At 35.6% G+C, this 17,572-nt stretch overlaps 3 protein-coding genes across 3 annotated transcripts; 1 reads left to right on the top strand and 2 right to left on the bottom strand.

Moving 5' to 3' along the window:
- Nucleotides 1-3,526: 3,526 nt before the first annotated feature.
- Nucleotides 3,527-5,702, top strand: LOC113695464 (RING-H2 finger protein ATL13-like). The gene is made up of 2 exons (XM_027214578.2): nucleotides 3,527-3,712; nucleotides 3,860-5,702. The coding sequence occupies exon 2, from the start codon at nucleotides 3,873-3,875 to the stop codon at nucleotides 5,364-5,366; it is 1,494 nt and encodes a 497-aa protein (XP_027070379.2). The 5' UTR covers nucleotides 3,527-3,712; nucleotides 3,860-3,872; the 3' UTR covers nucleotides 5,367-5,702.
- A 3,885-nt stretch (nucleotides 5,703-9,587) lies between these two features.
- Nucleotides 9,588-11,922, bottom strand: LOC113695426 (cation/calcium exchanger 1). Its single transcript, XM_027214524.2, has one exon. The coding sequence runs from the start codon at nucleotides 11,463-11,465 to the stop codon at nucleotides 9,669-9,671; it is 1,797 nt and encodes a 598-aa protein (XP_027070325.1). The 5' UTR covers nucleotides 11,466-11,922; the 3' UTR covers nucleotides 9,588-9,668.
- Nucleotides 11,923-16,322: 4,400 nt separating this feature from the next.
- On the bottom strand, nucleotides 16,323-17,337 carry LOC140009214 (EG45-like domain containing protein). The gene is made up of 3 exons (XM_072054101.1): nucleotides 17,195-17,337; nucleotides 16,728-17,001; nucleotides 16,323-16,629 (listed from the first exon to the last, which is right to left on the bottom strand). Exons 1-3 carry the CDS (start codon nucleotides 17,298-17,300, stop codon nucleotides 16,623-16,625), a joined length of 387 nt encoding a protein of 128 aa, XP_071910202.1. The 5' UTR covers nucleotides 17,301-17,337; the 3' UTR covers nucleotides 16,323-16,622.
- Between the last annotated feature and the right edge of the window lie 235 nt (nucleotides 17,338-17,572).

Genomic DNA, 17,572 nt, shown 5'->3' with positions numbered 1-17,572 from the left:
CTGTCCTGGTATGGTACTATGGTCAACTCGTCAGCAGATCTCCTCCTCAGTTGTTCTAGTACAAATCAGATTATCGCTGCGAAATTTTGTTTGTTCTGTCTGGATGAGGTTCATATGTACAGATTATTACAACTATTTGTTTTGTTATAGTAGAAATTAGAATATTCTTCTAACAATAGTCTGATTGATTCACTAATTCATAGTTCTTTTTAAGAAATGAAATGAAAATACAAAAAAGCTTTAGGCTGAGTTTATCAGTGTCTTGCACAGTTGCATGCCTATGCCCTTGGTGACGTTGGTGTAGTAGGATGCAGCTTATTGTTTCAATCTCTTACCATCACCCTTCATTCCTCATACCAATATATTACCATGGCAATGTGAAAAAGCCCAATCATGACGATGACACCAAATTGCAGAAATTTGTTGAATGAAAAATATTTGGAGTACGTGTGGTCTTAGCTGAATGGAAATCTTTTTTTTTTTCCTTAAAAAAAAGAAAAAGAAAAGACCTGTTGTTTAATTCGAGTTTAGATTGGTATTGGCTATAAACTTCAAGTATACTTTTTTTTTTTCAAAAAAAAAAAAAGAGTACATTCTTGGACACCCTGTCAGTCAACCTAGAGATCAACACCTACAAGATGGACAATCTAATTGTGTGGTCTAATTAATTAAAATTCATATACTACTAACAACTACTAATATTTAACTACTGTTAGATTTCAAATTAACTACTGTTGGAAGAAGAAGCTATGAGTATACACTAGTTGTTGTTGGGATTGCTTATCCGTAGGCTGTAGTATTAAACCAGGCATGGAGACTTCTAATTCATTTTGAGCAATGTGCCATGCACGATTGCATTTTTTGTCTGTTAGCAGAAAACCCCGTAGTATCAAAGTCTTTCTTAATGACTTTTTCCTTGCTGTTTAGGATTTGTAGTCATCCAATTAATGGAAGAAATTTAGGTGGCTCACGTCACATAAGGACAATTCAAGTAATTCATCTCGACACGTCTAAAAGCCAAGAAATCTGAAGGTGTTGTTTATCAAAACTTAGGTTAGAGGAAAATTTTGAATATGAAAAGGGCTTGTGCTCCCCTGAATATTTATCTTCTTGATTTGGTTTCCATAATATTTTTCTGGGGTCTTCCTGTCCCATCATTAGTTTGTTTATAGAAATAGTGATAGATGTAGACTGGGTCTTAATATCTATACCGAAAGCAACCTAATTCCTCTTCTACTCTCAATAAACTCACCAACCACTATTGGAAGAAATGACAAAAATAAGTAAAGAAATAAAACCTAAATAAAGAAAAAGTGAAAAAAAGACCATTGCTAAGTAGGAATCTATAGCCCGAATGCAGCACAAAATGGGATTGTCCGGTTTTATGGTGCCACTTGGAGAAATGGCCTTTAATAAGATAAAAATGCTTGAACTTTATTTTGCTTATTAAAAGATAGGCTTTATCCAAAATTTGGCAGAGTTTGTGTATATTAATTCTTCTAGAAGTTTACTAATCCAAGTCAAAGTTATTGTGTCCCTTTTTATGGTACTAAGGAAAATCAAAAAGTATGGTAACGAAAGTAGTTAGAAGCTGAGCAAAAATTTATAAGCTTCCTCCCAATAATTTGGTTTGGTTGATGTACAAACTGCAGAAGCATTGAGATTATATTTCATTATTAACAGTTGCCAAGAAACAAAGTTATGTACCTTGACTTGTAATTAAGCTTCCACGCATGACATTCTGAGTATTAAGGTCGTGACTACTAAAGTACCATCGGCCACCTAATTCTTGGGACCATATTGGTCCAGTGTCCTTCATATACTGTCCAGTCAAGGATACCATTTATGTTGTTTCTAAATTCACGAAGCATATGGAAAATTTTTTTTTTTTTTTGGGGTGGGGGGATGCAACAATTGCTGTGTAGTTCTTGCTTGCCTTCGTGAACAGGAATTCATGGATACTGTTGTTGTAATTGACGCAAATTTCTGTACATGCTCATTAATGGCCCCAATAATTTTCAACATCAATGGAATTGGTCTAATCTTGAAGTGCAAAATACTACATGGACAGAATTGGGGTAATCAACTCCGCATTCCCCGTCCAAGGGATGATGACAAATATTCAGTTTTCTGTACCATCAAGGAGTTAGGAGGGTGAGCTTCGTGCCACTCTCTGGTGTGAGCCCCTATGACTTGGTATATGGAGACTAGACTTTTTAGTTCATACTTAGAAACAAAAGAAAATTAACTTCGTAGAGCTTATTACCTATTTGAACTTCTCAAGCCAAAAAGCCCTTTTTGAGGGCACAAGTCAGACTAAACTGTTTCAAGAATGCAAGATTTTTTTTAGAAATTTGTGTTATCGATAAATGTTCAACTTTATCTATGTACTTAGTACTAATGACAACTAGAAAAAGTTAGAAGTACCAAACTTTCGAGTCTGATCAAGGAATTATTGTCTAATCAATTACTAACAGTTTTCTTTTGTCTAAACTACATTTGCCTTGTCCTTCAAAAGCTCTGCATCTTATCAGGGATTACAAAATAAATCATCAAAATCTGCAATATAGTATTGCTTTTTTACACTTTATTTTACTGAAATCAGGATTTTGCAGTATTTGTGATTGATATGTTTTACTTACTTGTTTTTACATTTGCCTAATATCCTTTATATGCGTTTCAAATTTAAATCATCTCGCATTTCATGGTTGCTAGTAGTATAACTTTATTTATATTATTGTGGAATGCTGGTTCACTAAAGCCAAAAGATTGGCGGATCATTGTGGAGACATCAAGCGGACGATTCTTCTTCTATTTGGGTTTTTGGTTCCATGGCTGACTGCTCTTTAGGCAGCACAAAAAGTTGGGCACAAAGCTAAGGCTAGTAGAAAAGTGAAGATTAGTGTCACTTCCAAGACAATGGCTCCAGTAAAGGCATTGACTTTGTGATTTCGTTAATTATTTCCTTGCACTACTTCTTAATTACATGTACACTATGCCTAATTGCTATGGTTCCCCTTTTTACTCTGCCTAGCAGGCTAGCCATGGTTTTGACTTTGAGCTTCCAACGTTTGTCCTAATTAAGCTCTAATTCTCGGACTTGCACGTAAAGAAAAGATTTAGAATTGGAATAGAAGCATTGAGGCCAGAATGTGATCAGAAACGGGATGGAAGATGACAAGAAAAGTAGATTAAACTATTACTAACACGAAATGGAGAAGGACTGTTTGAGTTCACAACATTGGTGTAATTGTTTATTTACAGAGAGTCCTTGATTTTCTCAATTAGGTGACTTAAATGTGCATTGGAGTTGATGTAGTCTTGCAACTTTCAAGTCAACCAAATAGGCTTAGCATTTGATGAAATCGCAGAAGGGACACCTGTTTTCTCTCTAATCTTTAACTGAATTTTTTACCACTCACTAGTATATGACCGAGAAAATGACTGTTTTTTTTTTCTAGTCGTATTGGATCCAATTGTATTAATGCTTGCTCTGCTGTGTGATTTATTGCACAATTTAAAAGCTTACCTTCTCTGCATGACATTTACTACGACTACTTCCTCAACCAATTCTCTCTCACTACTCCCCATCTCTAAATTTGACTTTACAGATCCTTTTCCAGTTAAATTTACTGGGAAGTTCCTGAAAGTCTATTTCAGGAGGCCTTCTTATATCACACTACACTTCTTCAAACACGTCTTTGCTTGTAAGGTTTGAACACTTAGCCGAGTTTCTTCATTTAGCTTAAGTTTGGAATCACTTTTCTGTCAGATGGAATTATAGTGTATCACATGATTCAAGTTTTAAAGTTCCAATCTTGATGCTTTTTCACCCAAATTTCTCTGTGAAAATGAATAGAATTCTCCTGGATATGAAGGGAAAGAGGTTCAGTCCTCCACCAGAGCAGCTATATTATGTTCTTGAGCCACCTCCATCACCATCGCCACCGCCACCACCATCTTCTCTTTCTAGTGTCCATAACGGTGGTTTCAATTTGAACAACAAGGTAAGCCCAAGCATACTGCTGATCATAATAATTCTTGCCATTATCTTCTTTGTTTCTGGCTTGCTTCATCTCCTAGTTAGATATCTCCTGAGACCTCCAACGAGGGATCCTGATGAAATGGACAATGTAACTGCCCTTCAAGGCCAGTTGCAGCAACTTTTTCACCTTCACGATGCTGGTGTTGATCAGTCCTTTATTGATACTCTCCCTATATTCAACTACAAAGCCATTATAGGTGTGAAAAGTCCCTTTGATTGTGCTGTTTGTTTATCTGAATTTGAAGCTGAAGATAAGCTCCGATTGCTACCAAAATGTAGCCACGCTTTCCACATGGAGTGCATAGACACTTGGTTGTTGTCTCACTCCACTTGCCCTCTTTGTAGAGCTAGTCTGATTCCCGATTTCTCATCCAACCGCCATTGTTCTCCTATAGTCCTGGTTCTTGAATCTGGAAGTGAGAGTTCCAGAGAGATTGTACCAGATTTAGGCACTACTAATTCAGTTGCCAGAGTGAGTTCACACTTGAGTTCCCGTTGTGAGGATGAATTCAGGCTGCCTAATTCAGGGACTCTGCAGAAATCTTGTGAAATTCAAGCTAGAGAGGATGATAATCAGCAGGTTCTAGTGGGTTCAGGGGAAAAGGTTGTTCCCGTGAAGCTTGGGAAGTTTAGGAATGTAGACGGAGGTGGAGAAGGTAGTAGCACTAATAATGCTGATGCAAGAAGGTGCTTTTCCATGGGATCTTTTGCTTACGTAATGGATGAGAACTCATCCTTGCAAGTTCCAATTATGACTCCAGCAAAGAAACAATCTAGCAAGAAACCGGCTTTGCCGTTGACGCCAGGTCACAGGCCTGCAATGTCTGAATGTGGTTGTGATTCAAGAAGAGAATTCATTGGTTTTGAAGCATTTAGGAATGCTGAAATGCAAGATACTGGTAATGCTAATTCTGCTAGTTTGTGCAATAATGGAATTCCTAACAAGGCTGTGGGGAGTAGCAGAGGAGAGAGCTTTTCATTTTCGAAAATCTGGCTAAGGGGGAAAAAGGATAAGGGGAATTCAGCCCCAGAACAATCATCAAGAAGGGCATTTTCATTCAGATTCCCAGGGCAGGGCAATGTGATTAATGAAGAGGGTTTGAAGCCTAACAAGAATGGTGGTCGGAGGACTATTTCAGAGATTGATATTGGTAGGTGGGAAAATGGTGGGAGTGACGTCGTTGGTGATATTGAAACTCAGAGCTGCAATAGTTTGGATTCTATGTCTGTAAATCCACCTTCTTTTGCAAGAAGAACTCTTCTATGGCTAATGGGGAGGCAAAACAAGGTGGTTCATACACCATTTTCTGGCAATCTTTAGGAAGTGCAATTTTTTTGGTTTTTCCATTTGGAATGTTTCCTAGATTTAGTCTCTCTTTGAAGGGAGAGCATGACAAAACGAGAAAATAGAGAACGAGAAGCCTAAAGAAAGGGAAAAGTGAAAGAATTTTTCCATTGTGCATGGCTGCCATTTGCATTTTACCAGAAAATATTTGAAGCAGTTGATTGATCAGTATTCTTTCGCAGAATTGATCGATTCTGAACTTTTGGCCCTCTTTTAGCGTCATAACTTTTACAATTATTTGCCGATTGCCCAGATTTTCCACTTGATATTGCTATCACATTTTTTTATGTTAGTGTTGATTTCTAGCAATAATTGCCAATTCTCATTTCCTGGCTTTTTTGTGTTTGCTGATGATTCCTTGTTACAGCCCATTGTTACATTTTTTTCATCATTATCTTTTGCAGTGAAAATTTACACATTTATTAGTAGCTTGAAAAGCTGAAACCGCCACCGCCATAGTAATTTTCATTGTCCTCTCGCCCTTAATTCGGTGTATGCATGCCAGGTCCTTTATTTCTTTCTTTCTTTAAAAGATGAAAGGAATTTTTGTAGAACGTTACGTTTCATTACTTAAATTCCTACTGTCACCCTAAAGAATAGAAGCATGTAAATCAGACAATTTGAATGCCCCGACTCGTGGTATATTTCTTGCATTTTCCGCGATAGCATAAGAAAGTAGATATCAAAATAAATATATCATCACATATTCCACAATAGAATATGAAAGTAGTATCAAAACAACACTTTCATTACATATTCTAAAATAAAATATTCATCGCATATGCAGAAAAATTTACGGAAAACCTGAAAACCACCTCCCTCCATCAACTAAATAATGATAATTACATTTTTAGTGGTTTATCCCGAAATGAAAAATTTATCGATTAGTAACTATCATCCATGCTTACGCTTTCAAGTCTGGTCATGTTTAACCTAGGATATAGGGACTATGAAGTATGAACTTAAAGCTTGGTCAATTGTCAAGATTAATGAGCTTAAAGTAGCCAGATCAGATATTCTAGTCGGTATTGTTAGATTCAAGTTAGAAGAACTAACTCGATTATTGCTTTCCCATTCCAGATCAACTCGGTTATTATTTTATGTGAGTGTAGGGACTATTTCTTTCAAGCAATGTGTTCTTGTGGATATAATTTTAATCTAATGATGTCCATACAGCTAAACTCGTGCTAAGGTCTGTGAGTGGGCTGGAAGTATTAACGGACAGATGGGTTCATATGCATATAAAGACGTTTAAATAATTTGGGTGTACCAAACTATGTTTATAATCCTCCAAAAAGATGTTTATGTGCCTGTATAATGCCTGTCAAATGGGATTCAACTAGTCAAACTACATTCATAAAAAATTCACTTTTTTTTTTTTTTTTTGGTAGATATCATATGTATTCCTACTGAAAAATTTTATACCCAACGTAATAGTGTCGAGTCTGAAATTGTAGTTCAATTGGTCAAAACACCACCCTATCAAGACGGAAGCTGCGAGTTCATGCTCCGCCAGTCCCGACGGATCCAATATGAAATGGGTCGGGGCATAAGTTCATTCTGAAATCAAAAAGGGGTGGAGGGAGGCAGGAGGGTTAAGTTCTATTTCTTTAATTTTGGTAGGACTCAGTACCATCTTTTTCATGCTCGTTTCCATTGATATTAGGTATTCAAGTTCGAATTCAAATTTGTCAAGTACCTTGTTTTAGAGCTCGACCTCGATTCAGTACTGCTCTAGCTCGACTTCAAGTTGAATTAAGTCTTCTTATTAAGTAAAAAAGTAACATGTTTAGTACTCAACACAATCCTTTGGTCTTCTAAACGGGTGTGGAACAAGTTTGGGGTTAAATTATACATATACCCCCACAAAAAGATGAGATTTTTAATATCTCCTAATCACAAATTCCGTTTCTAACCGAATATGGTCCATCCGGATACATTTTTTGAAACCACCAATTTATTCACGAGAGTAAATCAATCCAATCACTATTTTGATATAGATGTACTGAAAAGTACAAAACATATCGTTGATGTAGGATAGAAAGCTTCATTTTCTACCAATTTATCCCCAAAAAAATGTTGAATTATCTTCTCATATACCTCACCAAAGAGCAAAGGCACTAGATAAACTTCAAAGTCTTAATGAGTAGTTGGATGATGCAATCAATGAACCAAAGAGAATTCAAATTCAAATTCAAATTCACCTAGTAAATTCTCCCATGTTTTTCTCTCTTTTTTTTTCTTTATTATGAAAGAAACTTGTCTCATTTTCGTCATTACACTAGAGGCATGATGTAGCAACTGGTCAAATACATATGTCAAGAAATTGTTTGCATTGATTGAGTGGCATTTTGATGTGCAGATGGGGCTATAGAGTTTGGACAATAAAAGATCAAATGGACTTGGAACATATTAATGGCTGATGTTATTACTCTCACGGGAACGTTGCGGGCCGTTGTCTGTTTTTATGTGCAACCTAACGCCACCTCATGATAGTGTCCTATGATTATAGATAGATTCATGGGCATTGAGATTTCTGGAAATGGATCCGATATGGTATATATACTTTTACTGTATATATTTTCTTAAAGAATTAAGTTTAAATTTTCTTATGTGAAATAACAAATCATGGTATTTTTGGAGAAGAACAACTTGGGGTAATATTGACATATGAAAAAGTCTGTATTCTAAAAACTCTTATACTGTTAAATATTTTAAAATATTTTCTAAAATATATTATAAAAACTCTGCTACAGTAAAATTTTTCAAAAGTATCGCCAAAAACAACTAATCCAAACGGAGCCAAAATTTTCGAAAAAGAAAAAAAATATAAAATATATTGTAACGGGATTAGGGATACAAGTGATGGGCATAACTAGGCGCGCATATAACAGATGTCTAAATTTAAATTCAATTAATTGTAGGCTATATATCATATTCCACACTCTTGTAAGTTCAATTAGGCAGTACAGGTCACTATGAAATCAATTTGTACCTTTTGGTTTAGCTTTGCAATTATCAAATTATGACAATTCAGCTTCTTTATTTTTTGGGATAAAAAAAGAGCAATCCCATTAACCTTCAAACATATCAGTCATTAATGTGAAAATCTTGATTCAACTCTAAAGCATTTCCCTTTTCCCCTCCTTTCTTGCAAAGTGTAAAGTCTGCCTTGAACGCACCCAAAAACAAATATAATACAAAAAGACGTTGAAAATAGTTTTACGCTTCATTGGGATGGTTAAAATATGCTTCGCTGCCTCCTACTAAAATGTTGCCACACATAGGATGTGCAAACGAGTTAATCCACGGTCCTCCCATGCGCACTGTTATGATGTCAAACAATACACTAAATAACGAGAGCATTCCTGGTCACTTGTATTTTGTTTTCTTCCACATAAATAATGTTATCATTACTGGTACAGTGTCAAATTGTGAGGCATTTAATTTGTGCCATTTAATGACACATGACTTGACTGGGATTGGGTGAGGAGTTATAGGAGTAACTAGGGATTCAAAGAAACTTAAAAGAGTGATGGGTCTAAGAGGTGGTCTTCATGGGTGCGCTCGTGTCAAGGTTGATCAAGTAACTCCCGAGCTTGTTCGATCAAAACTCGAGTTTAAACTCATATTAATTAAATTTGAGTTTGAGTTCGAATAGTTCGAATTATTTGACGAATCGACTTCGGATTTAACATATAAAGTTCAAAAGCTCGTCAAACTTAATTGAATTTCATATACACATATATGGTTTTTTAATTTTTATCTATTTATATAAATTATCTATTTTGTCCCTTATTAAAAATTATATAAAATATGAATTTATATTTTTTAAACTTAATTAGGTTCGATTGGGATCGAATTATGCTCGATTGGCTTAAACTCGAGCTCGAATTCGAGCTTGACTTTCAAGAGTTTGATGAGCTCGAGCTTTGAGTCCAGGTCTTTTAATTCAAGTTGAGTTCGAGTAATATATTATTTGAATTTGATTCAACTCGATTGCACCTCTAATTTTGGCGTCTTTCTCCAATACTCCAAATAAATATTAGTATTTTTTAAAAAATAAATTTTATATACACTGACAGTATATACACTATCACTATTAGATGCATGACACATATATAAAATTTAAATTCAAATTAATTATCATGCATTCAATCCTTACAGTGTATTAATTATTAGTGTATAAAACATCAATTCTTTCCCACAGCTTTAAGTCTTTACTTCTATTACGTAATTGGGAGGGCCCCCTTACAGCTTTGGACAATTTCTTACAAATCAGTCTCCTCGTTGTTCGACAGATCCTGAAGTAACACGAAATTCTACAAAGCCAACACCATTGGCCATTTTCAAGAAAAGAAAACAGAAATATATTGCCAAGAGTCCAATGCCCAAAAATCTGTCAAGCCTCATATTCCTGTTTGTTAAGACCACCAGGACCCATATTAAGCCCACTATCAAGAACCCAAATGTCACATACACTGAAGGATCCTTGGTAAGTACAAGAGAAGATGGAAACACGTTCCAGGATGAGAGCGTAAGCGACAGGCCCAATCCCACGATAATGTTAAAAATTGGCCCTGCATAGCAGCCTGAAATTGCCGTCTGAGCTCCAGCTGGACCGCCTCTTCTGGCCATTGTTACATTTGACACCAAGTCCCCTAGGGAATTGCCCCATGCAAGAACAGTCAATCCCATGATAGAATGGCTTATTCCTAGTATAATTCCCAGTGAAACTAGTAGTGAAATCAATTCTTGTGCCAAAATATAAGTCCAAATGATGCTCAATAAAAATGCTTCTGCTAGCCAGAGGAATTGATACTTTCTTGGTGGATTAGACTCATCGCTGGTACAAAATAGCAGCAGGGCAGAGGCAATTCCTAGTGATGCAGCAATTATATAAACCGGAAGCCATGATTTTTGATAATGGAAGTTCCATATTACTGCCAATAGGACAGGGGCTAATGCAGTTGACATAAGTGCAATTGGCTTGGACCATCTCTCCTCAGAAATTATTGGAATTGTTAATTTCCTAGGCAAGTCAAGAGGCAATTCTAGTATGAACAAAGTTTTCCAGAAGCAGCACCTTACTGTATCTTTGTGTTTAAGAATTTGCAAATTATCCTCGTCATAGTTATTCAAGATTGGAGAATCATCATCTGCAAATCCCAGCAAAGGCGTCTGAAGTTCTGTTGATACTTCTTGGCCGTTTTTCACAAAGCTCCTGGTCAATGGCAACCGCCAACTTTCAGTTTTCGCGGCAGATTCTGCTTCTTTTTCCCCCTTTGCAAGAATTTCTGATGCAAAAATGGAACCAGCATATATAAAATACAGAGCAAGGAAAGAAAGAGCACCCCACAAGTTGATCTTGCCCATGATTATAATCAGCAGAAGGCAACAGAGGCAGAAAAGCAAGAAAGAAACATTCCTTGTAAAGCTTGAAGAACTAATTTTTCTGCCTTGATGGCTGATTGAAATGCTTATGATTCCAACCACCACACTGGATACAAAAAATGCACCGCCCAAAATGCTATTCAGGCCAATATCCTCAGTATTTCCATCTCCCATGAAAGAAATTATGCTAGAAAAAACGTCCGGTGCGCCATTTCCAAGAGAGAGAAGAGTTACACCAGCAATTGTCGGGGAAAGCCTCAAACATCTTGATAAGCCCTCCAGTGAGGTACAAAAGTAACTGCTAGCAGTATCACCAAGAAGGTAGAAAAGCAATACCAGCCAAATAGCAAGCAAAGTATAGCCAAGACGGGGGCTAAACGTGCAATGGAACAGTTCCAGATAGGAAATGTAGCCTTGTGGTTGGCATCCCTGGTGGGATTTTACATATAAGCACCGCTCGAACCTGCTATTGTACTTATGAAGACCTTTACAACCACTGTCTTCATTCAACAAGATGTCGTAGTTCTTGATTAAAGGGCTTTTTGCCCTGACGAAGTTGTTTAGGAAATTTGAGTTCGAAGATTTGAGATTGATACTAATGCATAAAATAAGAACAAGGAAGCTTATGTTGAGAAAAACAATGAGACACTTGGCTTTGTGCATGAAGAGGAATAATCCCATAGTTTAGCAACCATAGGGAGAGAAAAACTAGAAAGAAATAGAGAGTTCTGGGTGGGGAAGAAAATTAATTAGCTTTGGTGTTGAAAGAATCAAGCATCTTAACAACTTCCTCGTATAGCGGAAAGATTGAAAAATTAATATCATAAGGGATTTCTTGAGGAATAAAGAAGGACTTAAAGAATCACTATATAACTATCGATGCACAGGTTTATGAGTCGAGGATATTCTTATTAATAATTCGTGTCCATGCCAAAGACACTTTAGTCCTAGGCAGCTAAGGTTACCGTTTTTCAGATGGTGCTTGCCCCAGTTGGTACAATGGACAAGTAACATGCGATATTGCTCTAGCTAGCCAATACTCATTTTCCCCAGTTATGCCCAAAGTTAAGTTGGCCGACGGGTGGAGATGGGGAGATGTGCTACAATCATACAAAATGTCAAAAATAATAATGCGGATGGTTCCAAACTTTTGGATGAAGAGAGCAAATTGTTGATTTCCTAATACTATAAACTGAAAATGGGCTTGAATGGATAGACTTCCTTCCACGTACGTCATACTTCAAAAATGTTATACATATCGAGGGAAGTTTTCCACGTCATTATTAAAAAGCTTATATTATTGAGGGAAATATTTTGCTCGAATTCATGATGATTATATTAGAAGATTCTTTGTAAATTGATTTAATAATAAAAATTAATTCTCTCTTCCCTCTCACGCCAAAAAAAACTCTCTAGCTAAAATTTTCTCCAACTCTCTCATGGAAGAGAGATTAGATTTCTTTGGTCTTTCCCCATGGGAGTAGCTTTCTCTTATTAGGAATTTCTAGTGAGAGATTTTTTTCTTTCAGGATTACCTAGCAAGAGTTTTCTTCTTTGCTAAACTTTCTAGTGAGAGTAAGGATTCTTAATGAGACTTTTAGGTATTTTTTTTATTTTTCTTTTATAAGATTTGAATTTCTTTTTTCAAATTTTTTATTTTGATTATCAGATCTGAAATTTCTTGGGTTTATTCTATAGATCCCACTATAATATTTGGACTATTCTATGGATCTTAATATAATATTTGGATAGAGATCTGGCAATTAAAAACATGTACAGATGTTCTGAGGTTGAAGTTATTTTATCTCATTTAAAAAAATTTTTTTTGTTAAAATATTTTTTTTGGAGCTTTACAATGTAGCTTATATCTGTTCTTTAGATCTATACTATCCTACTATCCATTTTTTAGATGTGTTCTTTGGTATCCGTGTATATGTTTGATGATATAACTTTTGTCATTAATACATATTTTAATCAAATTACAATGTAAATATTAATAAGGATTTTCTTTGACCACGAGATATACATTAAAAGAGTTTTGTCTTGTTATAAGATCTGGCATTAGTCTATGTCTTGTTTTTGTCTATTTGAAAGAGTTGAATTATCAAAAATTTAAAATTCACCATAGATAAAATGCAATTTCAAGTAGCAAAATTTATGATTAATTTTTGAAGAACATATTAAATAAAAACTACTTACTTTTTTTTGAGATCATATATACTTTATACGAATGAAGTAACTTGACTTGTTTTTCGCTTTCTAATAAAATGAAGGCAAATATTTAAGTTCTTATATAAAAAAAAAGGAGGACTATGTATACATGCAGTTTTTTTTTTCCTAGAAGGCTGTCTGTTAGAATATTTCTATGACTTATATGATCACATATAATATTATCAAAATATTTATATGACTTATAATATTATCACATATAATATTTATATGACTTATATGATCACATATAATATTATCAAAATAACATTTTGTTAATTAAATATATTCATTGTGTTTTATCTGATGATTATAATGATTATTGAGTTATATCTTATCATTTAATTAATGTAATAGATTAAGTATGATTTACGCGACGAGGGTCTATCTTTAACGAGAGTGAGGTGAGGGAAGGAAGGCTGGACTGCATATTCAAGGGTTGTGGATACTGAAGGAAGGAAGGCTAGACTTCATATTTCAGATTGATTGTGGATAGTGAAGATCTTGTTTTTATGTAACATAAAGAGAGTTAGGCGAAGGAAGGTTTTATGTAATATAAAAAGAGTTAGGTGAGGGAAAGCTAGGCTGCATAATTCAAGATTGTGCATAATGAAGATCCTGCTTTTATGTAACATGTGGTAGACATGTGGTATCAAAATTTAGGTGGAAAACATGTGGTAATTTGTAAAACAATTATGTAAAGCAATTATGTCATAGTCTACGGAGTTTGAGATAAATTTACTAGAAATCAAGAATTCATTAACATACATGAAGATATGTATAAATCCGCTATTCAGAATTGAGAGTACGTTGAATTTGGTTGCGACTTGTTTCGGTTGTGATTTATATGTGATTAGTTATCGTCACTTTGGTCTTACCTGTATGACGACTCCGTTTATGTGACGTGGCTTCACCAAAGTTGATATCCAAGCCAGAAATAGAATCAGAAGATGTAAATGTGATGACCGATTATATTGATCACACTGATGTATGCAATAGGATACAAATAAATTCGCAGAATCATTGGATCTTTGAACTCACTTCTATTCTATTCCGTGTGCATTGCGTATTTATCTTATTGGATGATTTGCTCGTGGATTACTCCTTGTCCAACTTGTAATCAAAATTGGATAGAATAGAACTAGAGTATTTAGTTATAGACTGGATTTCTTGTTGCACTCGGCTTCGATCCGGACTCAGGAGTTGATTTTGGCATTTATTTAACAAGTTTTATGAGACCTTGTAGATAGGCCTGTCAACGGGCGGGGTCCGGGCCGGAATTCATTATTCTGGACCCGGACCCGGCATACCAAATCGGATCCGGATTCGACCCGTTTATCCGACGGGTCTTCTACTCTATGTTCCGGATTCGGATCCGACGGGTCTCGGATCCGGGTCCGGGTCTACCCGAAAAAAATTATGAAAATTTATAATTTCTAATAAAAATGAGAAAAAAATATATTTGTACACTAATTTCCAACTAATACAAAAAAAATAAAATAAGAAAATAAATCAAATTGACTTTACTCAAATACATCACCCTAATCAAATTATATTGATAAATATATATTTTAAATTATTAATCCATTTATATCCGGATCCGAGTCTAATACGGGTCGGAATACTATATTCCGTATCCGATCCATTTTTTTGTTTGACAAAACAGATCCAAATCCGGGTCCAGGTAACGAAATTAAATCCCTACCCATACCCGCAATAATTTCACGAATCGGATCTAAATCCGGACCGTTGACAGGCCTACTTGTAGATGATTTTGCTGCCCATATGGATTTGACTTCACCGTCGCTTTTACGTTAGACAGACGTGGCTTTTGTTTCCCCATTGCTGGTTTGTACTTAAGACACGTGGCTTTTTGCAATCGTTGGTTGAACAATCACATGAAAGCAGGTTTAGCACGGAATGTTGTTTTGGGCTTATCATGTTGTCACCAATTTATTTTAGAGCAAATTAGTTGGATGGCCATCAAACTTTTACAATTATCGAGTTTTGATCATTGAATTGTTAAAAGTCTGGTTCTGTTCACTGAACTACTTAAAGTTTAGATTTCAAGTCATTTCATTAGATTTAATCATTAAACATGATAGATCTGAGTGCTCACACGATTCACGAGATAAAGAAATGAGGCATAGTTAACGATTAATCTGACGGAATGGTTTGAAATATAAATTTTAGATCACAGTTTTAATAATTTAGTGATTAAAGTTCAACGATTTCAAAAGTTCAGTGGCTATCCTGATAATTTGTTCTTTATTTTAATATTTATTCTTATGGTAAGCCTTTTATGTTTGGAGTTCAAACGCCTAAAATCTACATTTAGGACATGTTTAAAAATATTGTGCTATGAATATATATGTAAATGAGCCTAGTAATGATGATAGTTACATGCGTATTAATAAGTAACGATCTGACCTGAAGAAAAACTTCAATTGCCATACCTTGATCTCATCATTTATCAAAACAAAACAGAAAAGAAATTTTGAGAAAAAGGATTCATGATGGCAATAAATTAACAGCAAAGAATAAATGTCGATTCAACTACTTACAGAGCGTTGAATAATTTCAGAGCAACACACACATATACACTCTCACAATCTCTCATTTATTTATGTTCACTCCTTTCGTACTTTTCGATCCATTCCTCCCCCTTCGCCCATGTACCTGGATCTGCAGTACTCTATTGTTTTAATTCGATTAAAAATTGTAAGCTAGTACGATAAATAATGCTTATAAATAAATGTCGACAAGAAATAACACATATAACAATGTCATGTAGCCTGCGGAAACAATAAATTTTAGTGACTGTCAGAGAAATTTTCTGACAAAAGTTTTTGGAATTCGTTGGTAGAAAAGAGCTTGGATGTACCTCAAATACTTAAAATAAGATAGCCTGCACTGCACGAACAAATTAAGGACTCCATTATTCTGAGCATCTGGTTTTGAACTAAAAACACCGAAATTTAAAAGCATAACAGTCGATCGTCATTTTCCATTATCAACACAACAGCTCCGAGGAAGTTACCGAGCTTGTCGGATGCAAATAATTGGATGTCTTTCCTCTTGCGTTCCATCGTTGTAATATTTTGATGTAACCTGTTTTATATTTACGAGTTGAATATTATTTGTATATTTTATTTTAAATCTATTACTTAAGAAAAAAATAATAGTAACAACATTTTTTCCCCCATGTAGTGAGAATAGTACAGACAACAGAGCGGCAGCGAACACCGCACGAAGCACAAAACCCATTAATGACGGGGTCAGTCACTCGACAAAAGTCCAATTATATATTCCTATATCATTGGCACAACAACCATGAATGATGAGTTCACTGAATAAATCTGATCATATTTTCCCATAACATGAGCTATGGGCAGGTATGAGGGACTTGCTTATTCGGGAACGTGGAAATTTGCTTGGAACATACAAGTGGTGATTAATTGAATAAATGCTAATACTAGGAGCAACATATCATCTCCAGACTTTAAAGAAGGAAAAAAAAAAAAAGACAGAAGAATTAATCATCCATTCCCCCAAGATGAGGAACCGCAGCTACTTGGAACATGATCATCCCTGGCGCCTTTGTATCCTTTAAAGAAGTTCCAGTGGACTTCAGACCCTGAGATTAGCAAGACGAAAGATTGAAGCCCGTAAATAATTGCAGGCCAATAATAACGTAGTGTTAGGAATTTCGTGAGAAAATAGTAATGCACATACTGGTCGTATTCAATCAAGATTTTGCCAGCATTAGTGTCTGCGATTACGGCAAAGGCATCTTGGCTGAGATCAAAGGTGCCTCGACAGTTACGACAGAAATCAACTATCTCAACTTCAACACTCTGACCAGTGCAAGGGCGTGGGGTGCCGAGGTTCGTACCATCAGTGCAAGTTATTCTGTATCTTGTCCTACAGGCAGCACCATCCTGCCATATATCAGCGCTGGCTGCGGCAATCAGCCCTGTAGGGGTATTGGTTCCAAAACATGCTGAGGCTGCAAATTAAACAAAATCCTATCAAGAACTCAGTGTTTGTAGCACAAATGCATCACACAAGTGGAACTCTGAAATTGGAAAAATATTAGTGGAAGATGTGTCTAATGTTGATCTAATATTCCTAGCTACGCTTCTGCTTGTGAAATAAAGGAAATTTGATCTAACTATTATTATGTGAAAGACGGAACTTACGGTCATATTGTGCGTAGAAAGTAGCGGTGCCATCATCCGCATGTGCAGTAAAAAAGAGGGTCACCAAAATGCCTACAAGCACCATATTATTGTGCAATGCTGCCATTTGTCTCCTCTTCCAAGCACGTAATTCTGTTGCTTGAATTGGTAATTTGGTGATGAAACTCATTTGGTTTTCCACACATTTATAGTGAGCAGTCTCGTGTATACTTCCAACCCCGGCCGACCAAAACATTGTGTGCAATGAAGCTGAAAACTAGTGGAAGATATATTCCAAAATTAAGTTCTTATGAAGAGGGTATAATTATATTTATTAATGCAAGATCCCGTATAATAAATAAATAAATAATGTAGCCTCAACTACTAGTAAACAATGCT

Source organism: Coffea arabica, chromosome 6e (assembly GCF_036785885.1).
Source record: "Coffea arabica cultivar ET-39 chromosome 6e, Coffea Arabica ET-39 HiFi, whole genome shotgun sequence".
NCBI lineage: Eukaryota > Viridiplantae > Streptophyta > Magnoliopsida > Gentianales > Rubiaceae > Coffea > Coffea arabica.
Note: the sequence above shows the minus strand (reverse complement) of the source record. Positions and strands in the feature narration are given on the sequence as shown.

Coding starts and splice junctions, on each gene's coding strand:
- LOC140009214 (XM_072054101.1), bottom strand. CDS start 17,300: ATGGCAGCATTGCACAATAATATGGTGCTTGTAGGCATTTTGGTGACC. Junction 17,002..17,194: donor TTTCTACGCACAATATGACC/GTAAGTTCCGTC, acceptor TTTAATTTGCAG/CCTCAGCATGTTTTGGAACC.
- LOC113695426 (XM_027214524.2), bottom strand. CDS start 11,465: ATGGGATTATTCCTCTTCATGCACAAAGCCAAGTGTCTCATTGTTTTT.
- LOC113695464 (XM_027214578.2), top strand. CDS start 3,873: ATGAAGGGAAAGAGGTTCAGTCCTCCACCAGAGCAGCTATATTATGTT.